Raw genomic sequence first — 13,243 nt, forward strand, 5'->3', positions numbered from 1 at the left:
CCTTAACACCTTCCAACTCCAAATTCCAATGGAAAGGTTAAAATTCCATATTTCCAAGCACAATTAGATTTCAATCTCCTGGTTTACCCATTTAAGATTATTACAACATTAAGATTTGAAACATACAATACATATAGGATTTCTGTTTTCCGACACTATGTTTCTCAATACATAAAATAACCAAAGGTCCCATTTTTTTTCCAATTCCCTTACAAATTTCACTTGGAGATAGAACAGCTTAGAAGAAAATTGGTTTTTTCTTTGTAACAGCATAACTCCTGCTCCTTGGGAAAACGTCAGTCTTAACATTGATACGATCTTCAATATCGTCGAAGTCACAAGGCTTATCTTCATCAATCCTCCCAAACCCAACACCGTGATTTCTAGCCATACGATTTGCTCCGGTCGTCGGAGACCGCCTTCCCGGTTGTTTTCCAAGAAGGTCCATCGGAGCCTTGTCGCGTAAACTCCTCGAGGAGGCAGCTCGAATAAGTTCCCTCAAGTCGTCGTCGCCGTTTCTCGATTTTGTCGAGGCGATGCTATAGGTCCTCGACAAGCCATTAACTTGGTCCGTGGGGCAGCCCATGACGGTGCCGAATCCAATCCTTTCGGAGTATTCTGTCATGCTTGTTATGTATAAATCCCCGGCCTTCATCAGGATCCTGATGGGCGCCTTTAGGTATCTGCTTAGTTTGCTTTCTCTGGTGACCTTCTTGCTCATGTTGCAGTTTCCACGGACAGAAAAAGAAAACTTGAGAAACAATGGAATCAAAGATTATTTGATGGATGGAGAATGTAAAGTAGAAGAAAAACAGGGTGGGTTTAGGAGGATATATAAACAAGGGGATTGAGCACTATCATCAGAAGAACAACAGTTGACATGAATTATTATTGATATGATATTTTTACATATATTTAATTATTATCATAATATTATTTTAAGTGGTGTGATATGTGAATAAGAATTATTTTAATCAAAACTTGAAATATTAAATACTACGCTATTAAAAAAATAATGATCTAATTAACTATTCTAATTAACGTCATTTTTTTCTACATAAACGCTTATTATTATTATTATTATTATTATTATTATTATTATTATTATTTTGAACTAAGGTAATAGTACATCTGAAAAGATTGAAATGGTCTTCTGGTTGAAAGTTAAAACCCACGAAACAAGGATCTAAGTCGACGTTGAAAGATGATCACTCTATGCTTGACTCGTACTCAAATTTTGTCCATTATAATTAGGTTGAGTGAGATTTCAAAGCTAGGAAGAAATTAATGTTGCATTCTAATTTCTACCCCAAACAAACACGTTAAGATTAGCACAAAATTATACATTATTTTTTTATAATTATCGATATCAAATCTATTAATCGAATAATCCGGATTAAGTATTATAGAAGCAAATGTAACCCTTCCTACCCAGTTTATTCCATTCGTAATTGTCAAAATTCAAACTCTTAATCTTGTTTAAGAGATCTAGTGTCTCATAAATATACATTTTTATTATAGAATGGATTTCAAAAAAAATCCAGTCAGCTAATTGCATAAATTCAAATATTGTTATGTTTTTAAAAGTTGTCTTCATATAAAAAATTCTCTCGGTAAAAAATTGATGAAAAAAATTCAATTTTTATTAAAATTTTAATTTGAACGTATTTGTAAAATATACAGATCGTCCGACCACGACTGCTCAAATATGTAAAAAAATTGATTAAGCTAAGGTGATTAGTATCTGTTTTAAATAATTGTAATTATTTGACAGTAAACGCTTAATCACTCTGCTATAACTGCCGATGTTTGAACTCATTAAACTTTGATATTGTTCTTGTTTTGATCACTTTAAATTATTTTATTATTATTTTAGTATGACATGACATTTTTAATTATTATTTAATATAAAATAATTAAAAATATGAAATAAAAATAAAATGTGGTTGGATGCCACCGTCGACAATCTTAGATGGTGGTCGTTCAGTCTCAAATTTCATGGGTTAGTTCGTGTAGACCCCTTGAGTCCGAATTTGGTGATTGTTTCCCTAGAAAATGTCTCAAGACTCGTGAACCTTGACTGAAACTTTTTCGGCTTCCTCAATTTGTGGACTTTGAAGCAAGTTTCGACAAAATGGATGTCAAATTCGAACTCATGTTGTTGAGGCAAACCGACCGATGAAATTTGAGACCGAACGACCACCATATATGGCGATCGATATTGATGTCTGGTCACCTTTTGTTTTTTATTTTTATTTTTATTTTATGTTAAATAATAATAATAATAAAATGACATATCATACAAAAATAATAATAAAATAATTCAGAGTAATTAAAACAAGAATAATTAAAAAATTTCAATAAGTAAATTAAAATAATTAAAAATATAATGAATAAAAATAGGAGAGAGAGTATAATTCATTAATGAATGATATAATTTACCCTCTATTCTATTTTCCTAGAGAGGATATGAAATTTTGAATGGCTCTACGCTTAATATATGTACATATGATTTAAAGTCGTCGGCTCTTGACTTGACCCAAAGAGTCTGTCACGAAGTCTATTTATTTAGTTGACTCAAAGGTTGTGGAATAAAATTAAAATAAAATATTAAAAATATTTTTAATATTTAATTAAATAATTATTATTTTTATTTTTTAAAATATTTTTATTTTTAATATTTTATATCGGGGTAAAAAATTATACCTAATGTGCCTTTGTGACAAATGTAGGGAGATGTGTACGGTATAAAATCATTTAAGGATTTGGGTGAAATCTACAGTAATTGGGAGAGAGAGTCGTCGTGTGACAGTCTCTGTTTTGAAAACCGGACCGATCGGTTCAACCGAAAATCGTTGCCTAGTCCAGTTTAATCTAAATCGGTTGAATCGTTATTAGTGAACCGGTCATAACCGTTGAATCATTCGAACCGGACCGGCTGAAAACCGGAAAAAACCAGAAAAACCAGAAATTTTGTTTTTAAAAAAAAAATTAAACCAAACGTCATTTGTTAAACGAGCCAAGTCGAACTCGAGTATTGCTAAGCTCGACTCGAACTTGAAAACTTTAAAAGTAAACTCAACTCCACTCAAACTTACAAGTTAAAAATTATCAAGTTCAACTCGAACTCGAAATATAATATTGAAACTTGAACTCAAAAAGACTTGAAATAAAAAAAAATAATTTAGAAGCTCAATTGAAGCCTAAATTTCGAGCTTGATTGAAGTGAAAGAATAGTTCACTCAATGCTCACCAAAAGGCTCCATGATTTTGAATGCCAAATTACCTCTATTATTTATAGAAGTTAGTTGTGATGCTCTTCTATGTTTCTTAGCAATGTGAGATTGTTTTGTTCTCATATTTTTACTCTTTAGACTTTTGAGATGCTCTTCTATGTTTCTTAGCCATGTGGGATTGTTTTTAAAAAAAAAATTAAACCAAACAATATCATTTTGTTATGATTTTTTTAGCCTCAAATTTATTTTTTAATTATAGTTATATAATTATATTTATTATTTAATATGTTTTACCTTAAATATTATGTTGTAGTTAATTTGAATCATTTTGTTTCACTTGATTTTATGGTTTTTAATTTATATATGTTATGACTTGCTTTGAATATAACTTGTGATATAAAAAATTATTTTTTATTAAATATTTTTAGTATTTTTATTTAATTTTTTAAATAATTATGACGTCGTCCGGTTCTTCCGACCGGTCAGACCGGTTCAACCGGTTGAACCGATAACATGGCCGGTTCGCTAACCGGTCCGATTCTGAAAACCATGGTGGCAGTTGTCAATCATTTTAGTTTGATTGCAATTTCCTTTTCTATCCTAGTGTCTAAATTGAAATAAATTTAAAATTATATCACTAAAAATAAAAAGAAAAGTAGGAATTTTGTAGTAAATTATACTACCAAATTCTTATACATAATGATGTATTGTTATATAAAAGATAAAATTTTTAAACTCGACATGTTTAAACGAATGACGTTAAAGATTTAAAATTATCGATAAAACCTAAAAGATTTTAAAATTAAAATTAAAAGAAAAATTAATATTTTTCGAGATAAAAACGATTATAGGATATATATTACATTCAACCACGAGGTTATGATCTTTTAAAGTTTTACACAAGTATTATAGTTCATGCACCAACAATTTTCATAAAACACATCATTTTACTTAAAATTTTTAAACCTTTAAAAGCCATGACTAGTCAAACACATAAATTTTTCCGCTTTTATTTCGTATTCTCACTAATCTGGTAATAGGAAAATTACTTGTACTTGGTTTATTTCCCAACAATATCATCCTTGACACCCATGGCTCAAAAGTACTACTCCAAGCCCCAAATGAAGTTATGCACATCCTGTGCGGACCTCGTCCCCTTGAACTTCTCTGGCTTCGTGATATCTCCATGGTGTTTGGACTTCTTCACAATCTTCCAATCCTTCAATGCAGTCATAGTGGACCTGTATAGAAAATGCTCGCCCTCGAGCTCTTCCACCTTGGCCATCAAGACCAACATATGCTCATCCTTGAGTTTCTCAAACTCCTTTCTTAGAGCCAACACCTTGACCCTAACTGATTCATATTCTTGGGTTATCTTTTCACCTAACTCGTTAGTGATCTCTTGCACATTGTTCTTATCAAGTTGTCAAACCTTTTCAAATCTGGAGATCATCCTCTCATGTGAGGCAATGGTGTTGCTCAAACTTGCTTGCTTCTTTATAGAAAAAACATAGGTTTCGATACCCTTAGAAATAACTAGGACCTCAACATGGTTTTGTGGTGCCATATTTTTCAAAAACTAACTCTGATACCTCTTGTCACGTTCTTGGAGAATCTTATAGTTTCGAACATGCGACCTTAGACGCTTTTTTAGTGATCACAAGTAAGTAAGCCTAAAAACAACCCAAGCAAAAATGCTTGGATTCGAAAGAAAGCAAAGAATTTTTTAAATAATGGTTAGCACAAAGACAAATAGAGAAATAAGATAATGCTATGTATATTTCTTAAATGAAGAAGTGACTACAAATAAAGAGTATTGACCTCTATTTATAGTTGGGGCTCCCCTCACTAAATGATTGAGATTAAAGTACACCAATGATCCAAATATTTACAATTCCCTAATCTAAGGGAATCATAACTACAAGATCTCATCATCTAAAAAAACTATATCAAACTAGTCAAATGTTGCCTTAGATAGAAGATTACAAAGTTTATGGAATGAAACCAAAGGAATCAAGCATTAAACAAAGGATTTACTTGTCATAAACGTGCGATGTTCTTTATCTCCATGGAACGTGCTAGCCTGAATGGAATTGGTAAGCCCAGGACGTTGGTGAGGTAGTCTTGGGCTGCTTGTTGTGTGGTGACCTCAGTCATGGGCTCGCGGTCCGTGACACTAGCGTCAACCTCTAACCATTTCGTAGTTGTTGCATGAAAATAAAAGTAATAGCCCGCATATTACTTTAAAATAATGTCAAAATATATAAAGGCTAGGATCCAATTATATAATATAAAATTAAAAAAAATTTACACCTTTTTGGAATCGTTGGATGAGATAAAATCAAAGGATGAAATTAACAATTAGAAATGAGAAGATATTCAGTGAAAAAAACAAAGAATTAATCTCGTGTTAGAATTAAATCATATTAAATATGAACATAACCAGGATCTAATCATGCTAAATCATCAAGAATAAAATAATTACTAGATTAGCGGAAACGTACCTGAATTAATTGATAGGTTGAAATCATTGAGTCTTTCTTTAGTTGTGATCTTTCAAGAAGATATAGTTCTCTTACATATAACTGTCTAACGAGGATACGAGTAAATACAATAATATCTATTTATTGGGGACTATAACCCTTTTATATAGTTGATTTAATAATAAATTATTATATGTACTCATAACTCTGTCCCTCATCGAATTATAAATACAACTTAAATAGTATCTATACTTTTATTTCCATGACACTTCTAATACTTTATGACTTTATAACATAATTGGTCACTTAATTAATGTCATATTTTATGATAAGAATATATATTATAAATACGTACCCATAATTATGGATTTTAATCCAACATCTCAACTTTTGATTTTCTCTCATTTAACGATTCTAGAAGAATATAATTTTTTTAGTTTTATACTAGGTGTGTAAGTGGATCCTAACATTTTTTATATATATATTTATTGCAATCGGAGATATTGATTTATGAAATAAGTAATGCTTAAATTTTCAAAAAGAATTTATATCAGATTTTTTTTTGATTAAATATATCAGATTTAAAATATTATAATGATTTTAATTCATCTTTTAGTGCCAAAAAAAAACTATTTAGAAAACAATATTTCTTTTTCTGTATTATAAAAAATCGATCAAATTATACTATTTTTCTAGAAAAATGGCACAGGATAAACTGCCAGTATACGCGAGAGGACTAGAACGCTGTCGTTTGGAGCTTACCTCTCCCCCATCTCTACCCATTATCATCCTTTTAATAAACTATTCCAAGTATACAAATATAATTACAGCACAAATTTAAGGAGAAAATCATTAAAAAAAAGTCGAAGAAAACAAATGTCGTGGTTAGCTAGATCGATTGCTAACTCGCTCAAGCTTGACGAAGACGTCGACGATGACACCAATCCTGCTGTGAATCCGAAATCCGAATTCGATCCAGATCCCAACCAAGCCTCTCCTTCCAATTCCCATTCACCATCGGATCCCAACACTCCACGTGGCGTCAAAGATGACCTATCCGAGCTCACCAAAACCCTATCCCGCCAATTCTGGGGCGTCGCTTCCTTCCTCGCTCCGCCTCCTCCTGATTCACCGGACCAACAGCCCGATCATCCGGTGGAGGAAGCCAAATCTATCAGGTCTCCGTCTAATGATCCGGACGATTTGTCCGATGAGGCATTGATAGCTGGAATCCGTAGTGATTTGTCGGAGATTGGTGGGAAATTCAAGACTGGAATATCGCAGCTGTCTAGCAATATTAACGTCTCTGAGTTCACTAAGATCGCTTCAAATTTCCTTCAGTTTGGATCCGAGGAAGAGGGTCTTGGAAAATACGCCAGTGTAAACGCTGTCGGTGTGACCGATGAAGTGATCGCTTTCGCTAGGGATATCGCGATGCATCCAGAAACTTGGCTTGATTTTCCCATTCCCGATAATGGTGATTTTGATGGTAGTTTACTTCATTTCTAATTTTAATTAATTATCGTGCTTTAATTATATTAAATTAGATCAAGTCGCATTTCAAACAAGCTCATTTCTTATTCCTTCATTGGTACCTTCTGTTTTTGTTTTTATTTGGATTTTTTTTTTGAAATTTTAATTTTTTTCAATTGACTATGATTGCTGAATTTTGAATGCATAGTTGATAATTGATCATTGAGTATGGAATGGTATCAATCTTTTGAAATCAGTCGACAATAAAATGAAGTTACGTTTTAATCCTTTATGGTTGCTTCGAAGGATCTTTCAATTGCTTTTTGCATTGTGGTTTCTCATTCGGTCAAAGTTGAAAATTTCTGTTGTTCAGTGCAAAAAAACTTATAGGTGTGAAGTTTTTAGTTATCTAAGTATTGGTTGAATCACATTTTTTTTCCTTGCATATGGATGACATACATGGCAAAAAAGGCATATTGTGAAAATGAGGCTGTTGAGAAACTGTTTGAATATTTTGGTGTATTGTCTAAAACTGCATATAATGGAATATTTGAGTATCCCTGCTTTGCCATTTGGTTTTCCCAAAGGGATGTTGTGTGTATATGCACAGTATAAATCTGGCTAACTTCTAGCATCCTTCTATTGTTTTGAAATGTCAGATTTTGACATGTCTGACGAGCAAGAAGAACATGCCTTAGCTGTTGAACATCTTGCACCAAGATTGACTGCTCTTAGGATTGAATTTTGCCCAGGATTTATGAGTGAGGGTTGCTTTTGGAAAATCTATTTTTTACTTCTGCTTCCTCGACTAAATAAACATGATGCAGAACTACTCTCTACTCCCCAGGTAAGTTCGAAGGTCTTTTTTCCTTTTCATCTGTTTATTCCGTAATATATTGCTGTCCAAGGTGTTGGGTATTATGTTCTTGAGGGTTCACTAAAGGAATTTCATCTGCCACAGGTATGACAATGAGAATAAAACTGATATTAACAAAGTAATTAATGCTCAAAATTCTTAAGTGCACCCGGAGATAGAAGCTCATCGAGTTCTATGCATGCCTTTTCAGACTTGAATGTCATTTTTCATCAATTCTCACAATCATCCTGACATTTTCTCGGAGTGGCTATCTTTGTCTAATCTCAGTTTCTTTTCAGATATCTTGTTTCTCTTTCTACCAACATTCTTATCCATTAAGCACGTCATTTCCTTAAAATATAACCCAATTTTTAACCCTTGTCCTGAAAATATTAATATGGAATGAAGGAATGATTGTTTGTGCTTTTCTCTGTGATCCACCTTCCTTCACGTCTCACGTCCACTTTACCTTTCTGCATTTCAAACTGTTAACTGTTCTTCATGCAGATAGTTGAAGCAAGAGCAATGCTCATGCAAGGGATGCAGCACCCAGAAAAGGCTAAGACTGCAGAAGATCATCATGAAAGTGGCACTGCAAATATAGCGGCTGATTTACCACATGAAGAGTCTCTTTTTGAGCCTTCTCCCGCTCAATCTAAGCCTATGCTATTCAAGGAATCTGAAACTGAGGTAGCCACTACTTCTGTAGCTGTTGAAATTCCAACAGAAAAGCACCTTGTTCAGAGTACTGAGGTGCAGGTTGTTGACAAGTCTGTGATCGAGGAAGTGTCAATAAAAGAAGCCGAACATCAACATTCGACATCTGGTTCTTCTGTAGTTTCTATTGAGAAATATGAAGATGACGCTGATGACTGGTTAAAAGAGGAAACTTCGGAGGCATTTGGCACAAGTTCTGCCACAGTCCCTCTTGGAAATGATGAGGAAGTTTCATTCAGTGATCTTGAGGATGATGATGATGATGATGTGCCTATAAGTTACAAAAAAATGACATCTGGTTCTGATTCTTCAACAAAAGACTCGAGAGATTGGGTTCAGCTCGGTAGGAGCTCTACAGACTCAGTTAAAGATGTTAAGTGTGTTGGTAATGAACACTCTGGGTCTGAGCAGGTAAATGCTCATAACCCCGAAATCAAGGAATCAAATGATTGGCTTGATATCGAAGAAATCATGTGAACCAATAAGCTTTGCGATATCTGTGTTCTAGACCCGTCTTCCTTGTGTTCATGTTAATACATTGTGTATGATTTCTTCAGTTTGAGCTAAAGCTCTGGAAACTACGTGTTTTGTACATAAAACTATGTCGAAATTGGATAATACGTGCTGATGCGATAACATTCATGTCCAGTAAATTCACAGTCTATCATATCAAATTATATATCATTAGTGTATGTTGTCAACAGTGATGGTCCTCTGGGAACAATCATCTAAATAGGGGTAGAGATCATGGCCATTTCATTACTTTGTTTTTTTTCAGCTGTAGAGATTGGAGTTTTATGATGTAAACCATAACTATTATTATGAGCTATGGTTACATTGGCTTTGAATACGTATGTATATTTAGTTTGTACATATGTATGCTACAGTCTGAAAACATTACAAGGATTCCTTGTTGTGAAACTAAAGAACATGTTCTAAAGCTATCAGTTTACTAGTGAAGGGTTTATTGAAACAAGAACAAAGTAACACATCAGTCATTTGAAAACGGATTAAAATATCAATATCCTTACAATGTTTGAAACGGACGATCTGTCTTCAAACTATCATCCATGTCAAATGCTGGTAACCAGTCAATTTAGTAGAAAGACGGATCCCAATGGCCAAAATTGTCTGTAAAAATAGATGAAAAGGGTGAGAGTTAAAATTTTATAATAATTAAAATTTTATTTGAAATAAGATTAATTATATTTTAAATTATATATAGAAAATAATAGTATATATCAATATATGACATTAATAATACATATCAATATATATGACATTCATTTTAAAATTTTCTTTAAATCAAATATATAATTTATCGAGACGAATGACTAGAAATCCGACATACTAAATATGATAATAATGAACAAATTCGTTTAGTACATGAAGATTATTGTGGTGTATTTTGAATGTTCCTTCTAGAAAAATGTCAACTTTCTAATCATTAACTTTGTTTTCCTTCCAGAAACCTGCAGTCCTATTTCCCCCACACGATAATTCCTCTTTGACCATTTTGCTGAGCTCCATTAATTTTGTTGGTGAAACAGCTCAACAAGGAGACTGTGACTTTGCAAACTTCCTTCTGTAAGTCTCATAGTTCAAGATCAAACAGTACTGTCTCTTCTTTTGATTCTCTCAACAAATGGTGGGAAATAACTTTTGTTATAAATGAAATGTTCTAAAGATGGGCTATAATATTAATACCTGGGTCTTTTCATAATGGAATGAAGAATTTCCTTTTATTCATCCACTTGGGTAGATAAAATTCAAAAATCGATCAAGTTCATTCCGGGGGCAACCAACACTCTAGATTAGACTTTGCAATCCTTGTATGCAAGGTGTATCTTCGTGTGATGCTAATTGTGTTTAACTATGTGGTATGTTTATTGTATTTTATTAAATAGACAGCCTGGTTTATTGGATTGAACTTGACTATTTTTACATAATGAAATAAACGTCCACAGGAAATTTCAATACCTTGGAAATCCTTTGTATTCTGCTATGCAGCATTGCAGTGTGTTTGTTATCGAATTCACTAGTTACATTGCCCGACTTTAGCAGTCATTATTATTGACAGACCTTGATAATAGAGTTCAAAGTTCTTCCTTCCAATGGTCAAACCTTAAGATTTTAATGTACTTTATGTATAATCAAATCCTCCTTAGGCTTGTGTTTTATGTATGGAGATATCATTAGTTGTTCATGGCGATGATCTGTGTCATCAAATATCTCCTGCATTTCTTCTTTGAGATCTTATTGATGCAAAAATGGTTAACTTACTTACAAAGCTCTCCAACGACATCTTCCTGTGTTATTATGTCGATTGCCTCCCCTTCTCAGGTGGTCATTGGGAGTGAATCATCGTTGATTTGTAGTATTTCCGAATCAAATTCCCTTGCCCATTTCTTGCTTTTGGAGGACACTGTGATTTTCCATCCAAGATATTCCATTTCTTCAGTGCTGATCATCTTTTGCTCGGTGAGCATAATTGTGGTCGATGCTTTTCGCCATCGATGTCCACCTTCACTTCTTTGTTTGAGGGTTCATCGATTGTATGCACTGTTTTGTTGTTTTGCTTTACAACAACAGCCATGTGACTGTCCTTTTTGAAAATCATTTAATATGTCATATAAAGGCATTGACTCAAGAACCCTACCACTCCCAGCACAAATATTAAAGGAAATTTTAATGGATAATACTCCTATATGTTACTTTAATACGACTGAGCTCGAATATGGGTATGCTGAACTTTTTACGAGTATTTTCATAAATTTAGAAGATTATTGTCACACTCTAATTTCGAGGTTAGAAATTTTCGGGAGTTAATTTTGCTAATTTAAGGGTAATTTTAACTTTAGAAGACTTAATTGTCAAAATTCCAAAGTTTGGGAGCTCAACTGAATTGAAATCAGAATTATTAAGGACTAAATTAAATGAATTCAAAGTCTAGTATTGAAATTAGGAATTTAGGACTATTTTGAATGCAGATTAAAGATGGAAGACTGTTTTGTGAACCATAGTAAGTCTAGGGTCACACCCAGTAATTTTCACAGATCATGGTTAATATAAATACCACCTTTTAATCTAAAAAAACCCTTAGATGGTGTTAAAATCCGTGACAATGAACGTTTAATCTTTTGCCTACATAATGCTCAAATTCAAAATCTTAAAGGAAAACAACAATTCATTGACAACTCAAATATCTCTATTCGTACACTTAAATTTTAATTATTAAATATTTTGGTCAATTTTTTAGTATTATATTTAATAATATGAAAGTTTTATTTAAACTGACTATATAATTCACTAATCCTTTCTGAAAACTGATTTCTTAAATAATTTTGATTGAAGTAATGATTTTAATCACATAATTTTAGTGTTCAGTTATGACTTAAATTACATCTTTGTATTCAATAAAATTGTGACGTGTGAATCCATAAAAGAAATAAAATTTAATTTATCTTGCCTTATTATTTTGTTACCTCATGCTCGACGTGAGCATAGAAAAGTGCCAACTAGATTAAGGGTTGTAATGGGTACAACCCATGTATTAGGGGATTATTCAACTAAAAAAATAAATATGAGGGCTTATTTAAATATTTTTAATAGTCTTATTTAAATATGATGTTGTAGTTTGAGGACTTTTTTAGGGCTTCCTCGCTTGTATAAGATCGTTGGAAAAATGATTTTCCCATATAAGATATCTATTATATTATTTTTTGAACTAGGGTTTTTTATTAGTTAAAGACACACTGTACTCATGTAGTTTTATTTATTTGTTTGAAGACGTCATGTAATTATGGGATTTTCTTCATTTGCCTGAATAGAGTCTTCTTATTTAGCTTAAAGACGCGTGGAGCACCTGACGTATTTAAGTTGATATTATACAATTTATCCTAAATAGAGAAATAATCTCGAAGATGAATTATATTGAGAATTTGTTCCCACACTATTTATTCAGCCATTTTGTTCTTCTTTTAGTGGGAAATGATGTGCGGCAGCTTTAATATCCGGCTAAAATATGCGCTACCGGTTTTGTTATTATTTAAATAAAAAAATCGATAAAAAAATTATCAGAAATATTATTTTTTCTACCAATTTTGTTATTATTGGATGCTTTATCGTATTTGATAAAGCGCTACCGATTTTATTATTTTTTCTACGATTTTATTACTATTAGACACTTTTACTAGAAATATTAAAAAATTAATGTTTTAGATAAAATAATAATATTTTAAATATTTTTTACTGATTTTATTATTTAAATAATAATAAAATTAATAATACTTTATTTTAATCTAATATTAAAGTATCGCACGATAGCCCATCATCTTTTAGTATATTATCCATTTAAAAAAACCAAAGCTAGAAATAGTGAGAATAAAAGTACTGGCACTGAGTTACTAATCCAATTCCTTTTCAAACTCATCGAGTTGTAAATAATTTTCCTTTTTAGCATAAATAAATAAAAAAAT

General features: G+C 32.2%; 2 protein-coding genes across 2 annotated transcripts; one reads left to right on the forward strand and one right to left on the reverse strand.

The window, feature by feature from the left end:
- Positions 1-238: 238 nt before the first annotated feature.
- On the reverse strand, positions 239-721 carry LOC120119083. The gene has a single exon (XM_039138973.1). It carries the CDS (start codon positions 719-721, stop codon positions 239-241), a length of 483 nt encoding a protein of 160 aa, XP_038994904.1.
- A 5,810-nt stretch (positions 722-6,531) lies between these two features.
- LOC120118996 lies at positions 6,532-9,396 on the forward strand. The gene is made up of 3 exons (XM_039138908.1): positions 6,532-7,208; positions 7,852-8,039; positions 8,556-9,396. Exons 1-3 carry the CDS (start codon positions 6,596-6,598, stop codon positions 9,240-9,242), a joined length of 1,488 nt encoding a protein of 495 aa, XP_038994839.1. The 5' UTR covers positions 6,532-6,595; the 3' UTR covers positions 9,243-9,396.
- Positions 9,397-13,243: the final 3,847 nt, after the last annotated feature.

Source organism: Hibiscus syriacus, unplaced genomic scaffold, assembly GCF_006381635.1.
Source record: "Hibiscus syriacus cultivar Baekdansim isolate YM2019G1 unplaced genomic scaffold, ASM638163v2 tig00110330_pilon, whole genome shotgun sequence".
Taxonomy (NCBI): domain Eukaryota; kingdom Viridiplantae; phylum Streptophyta; class Magnoliopsida; order Malvales; family Malvaceae; genus Hibiscus; species Hibiscus syriacus.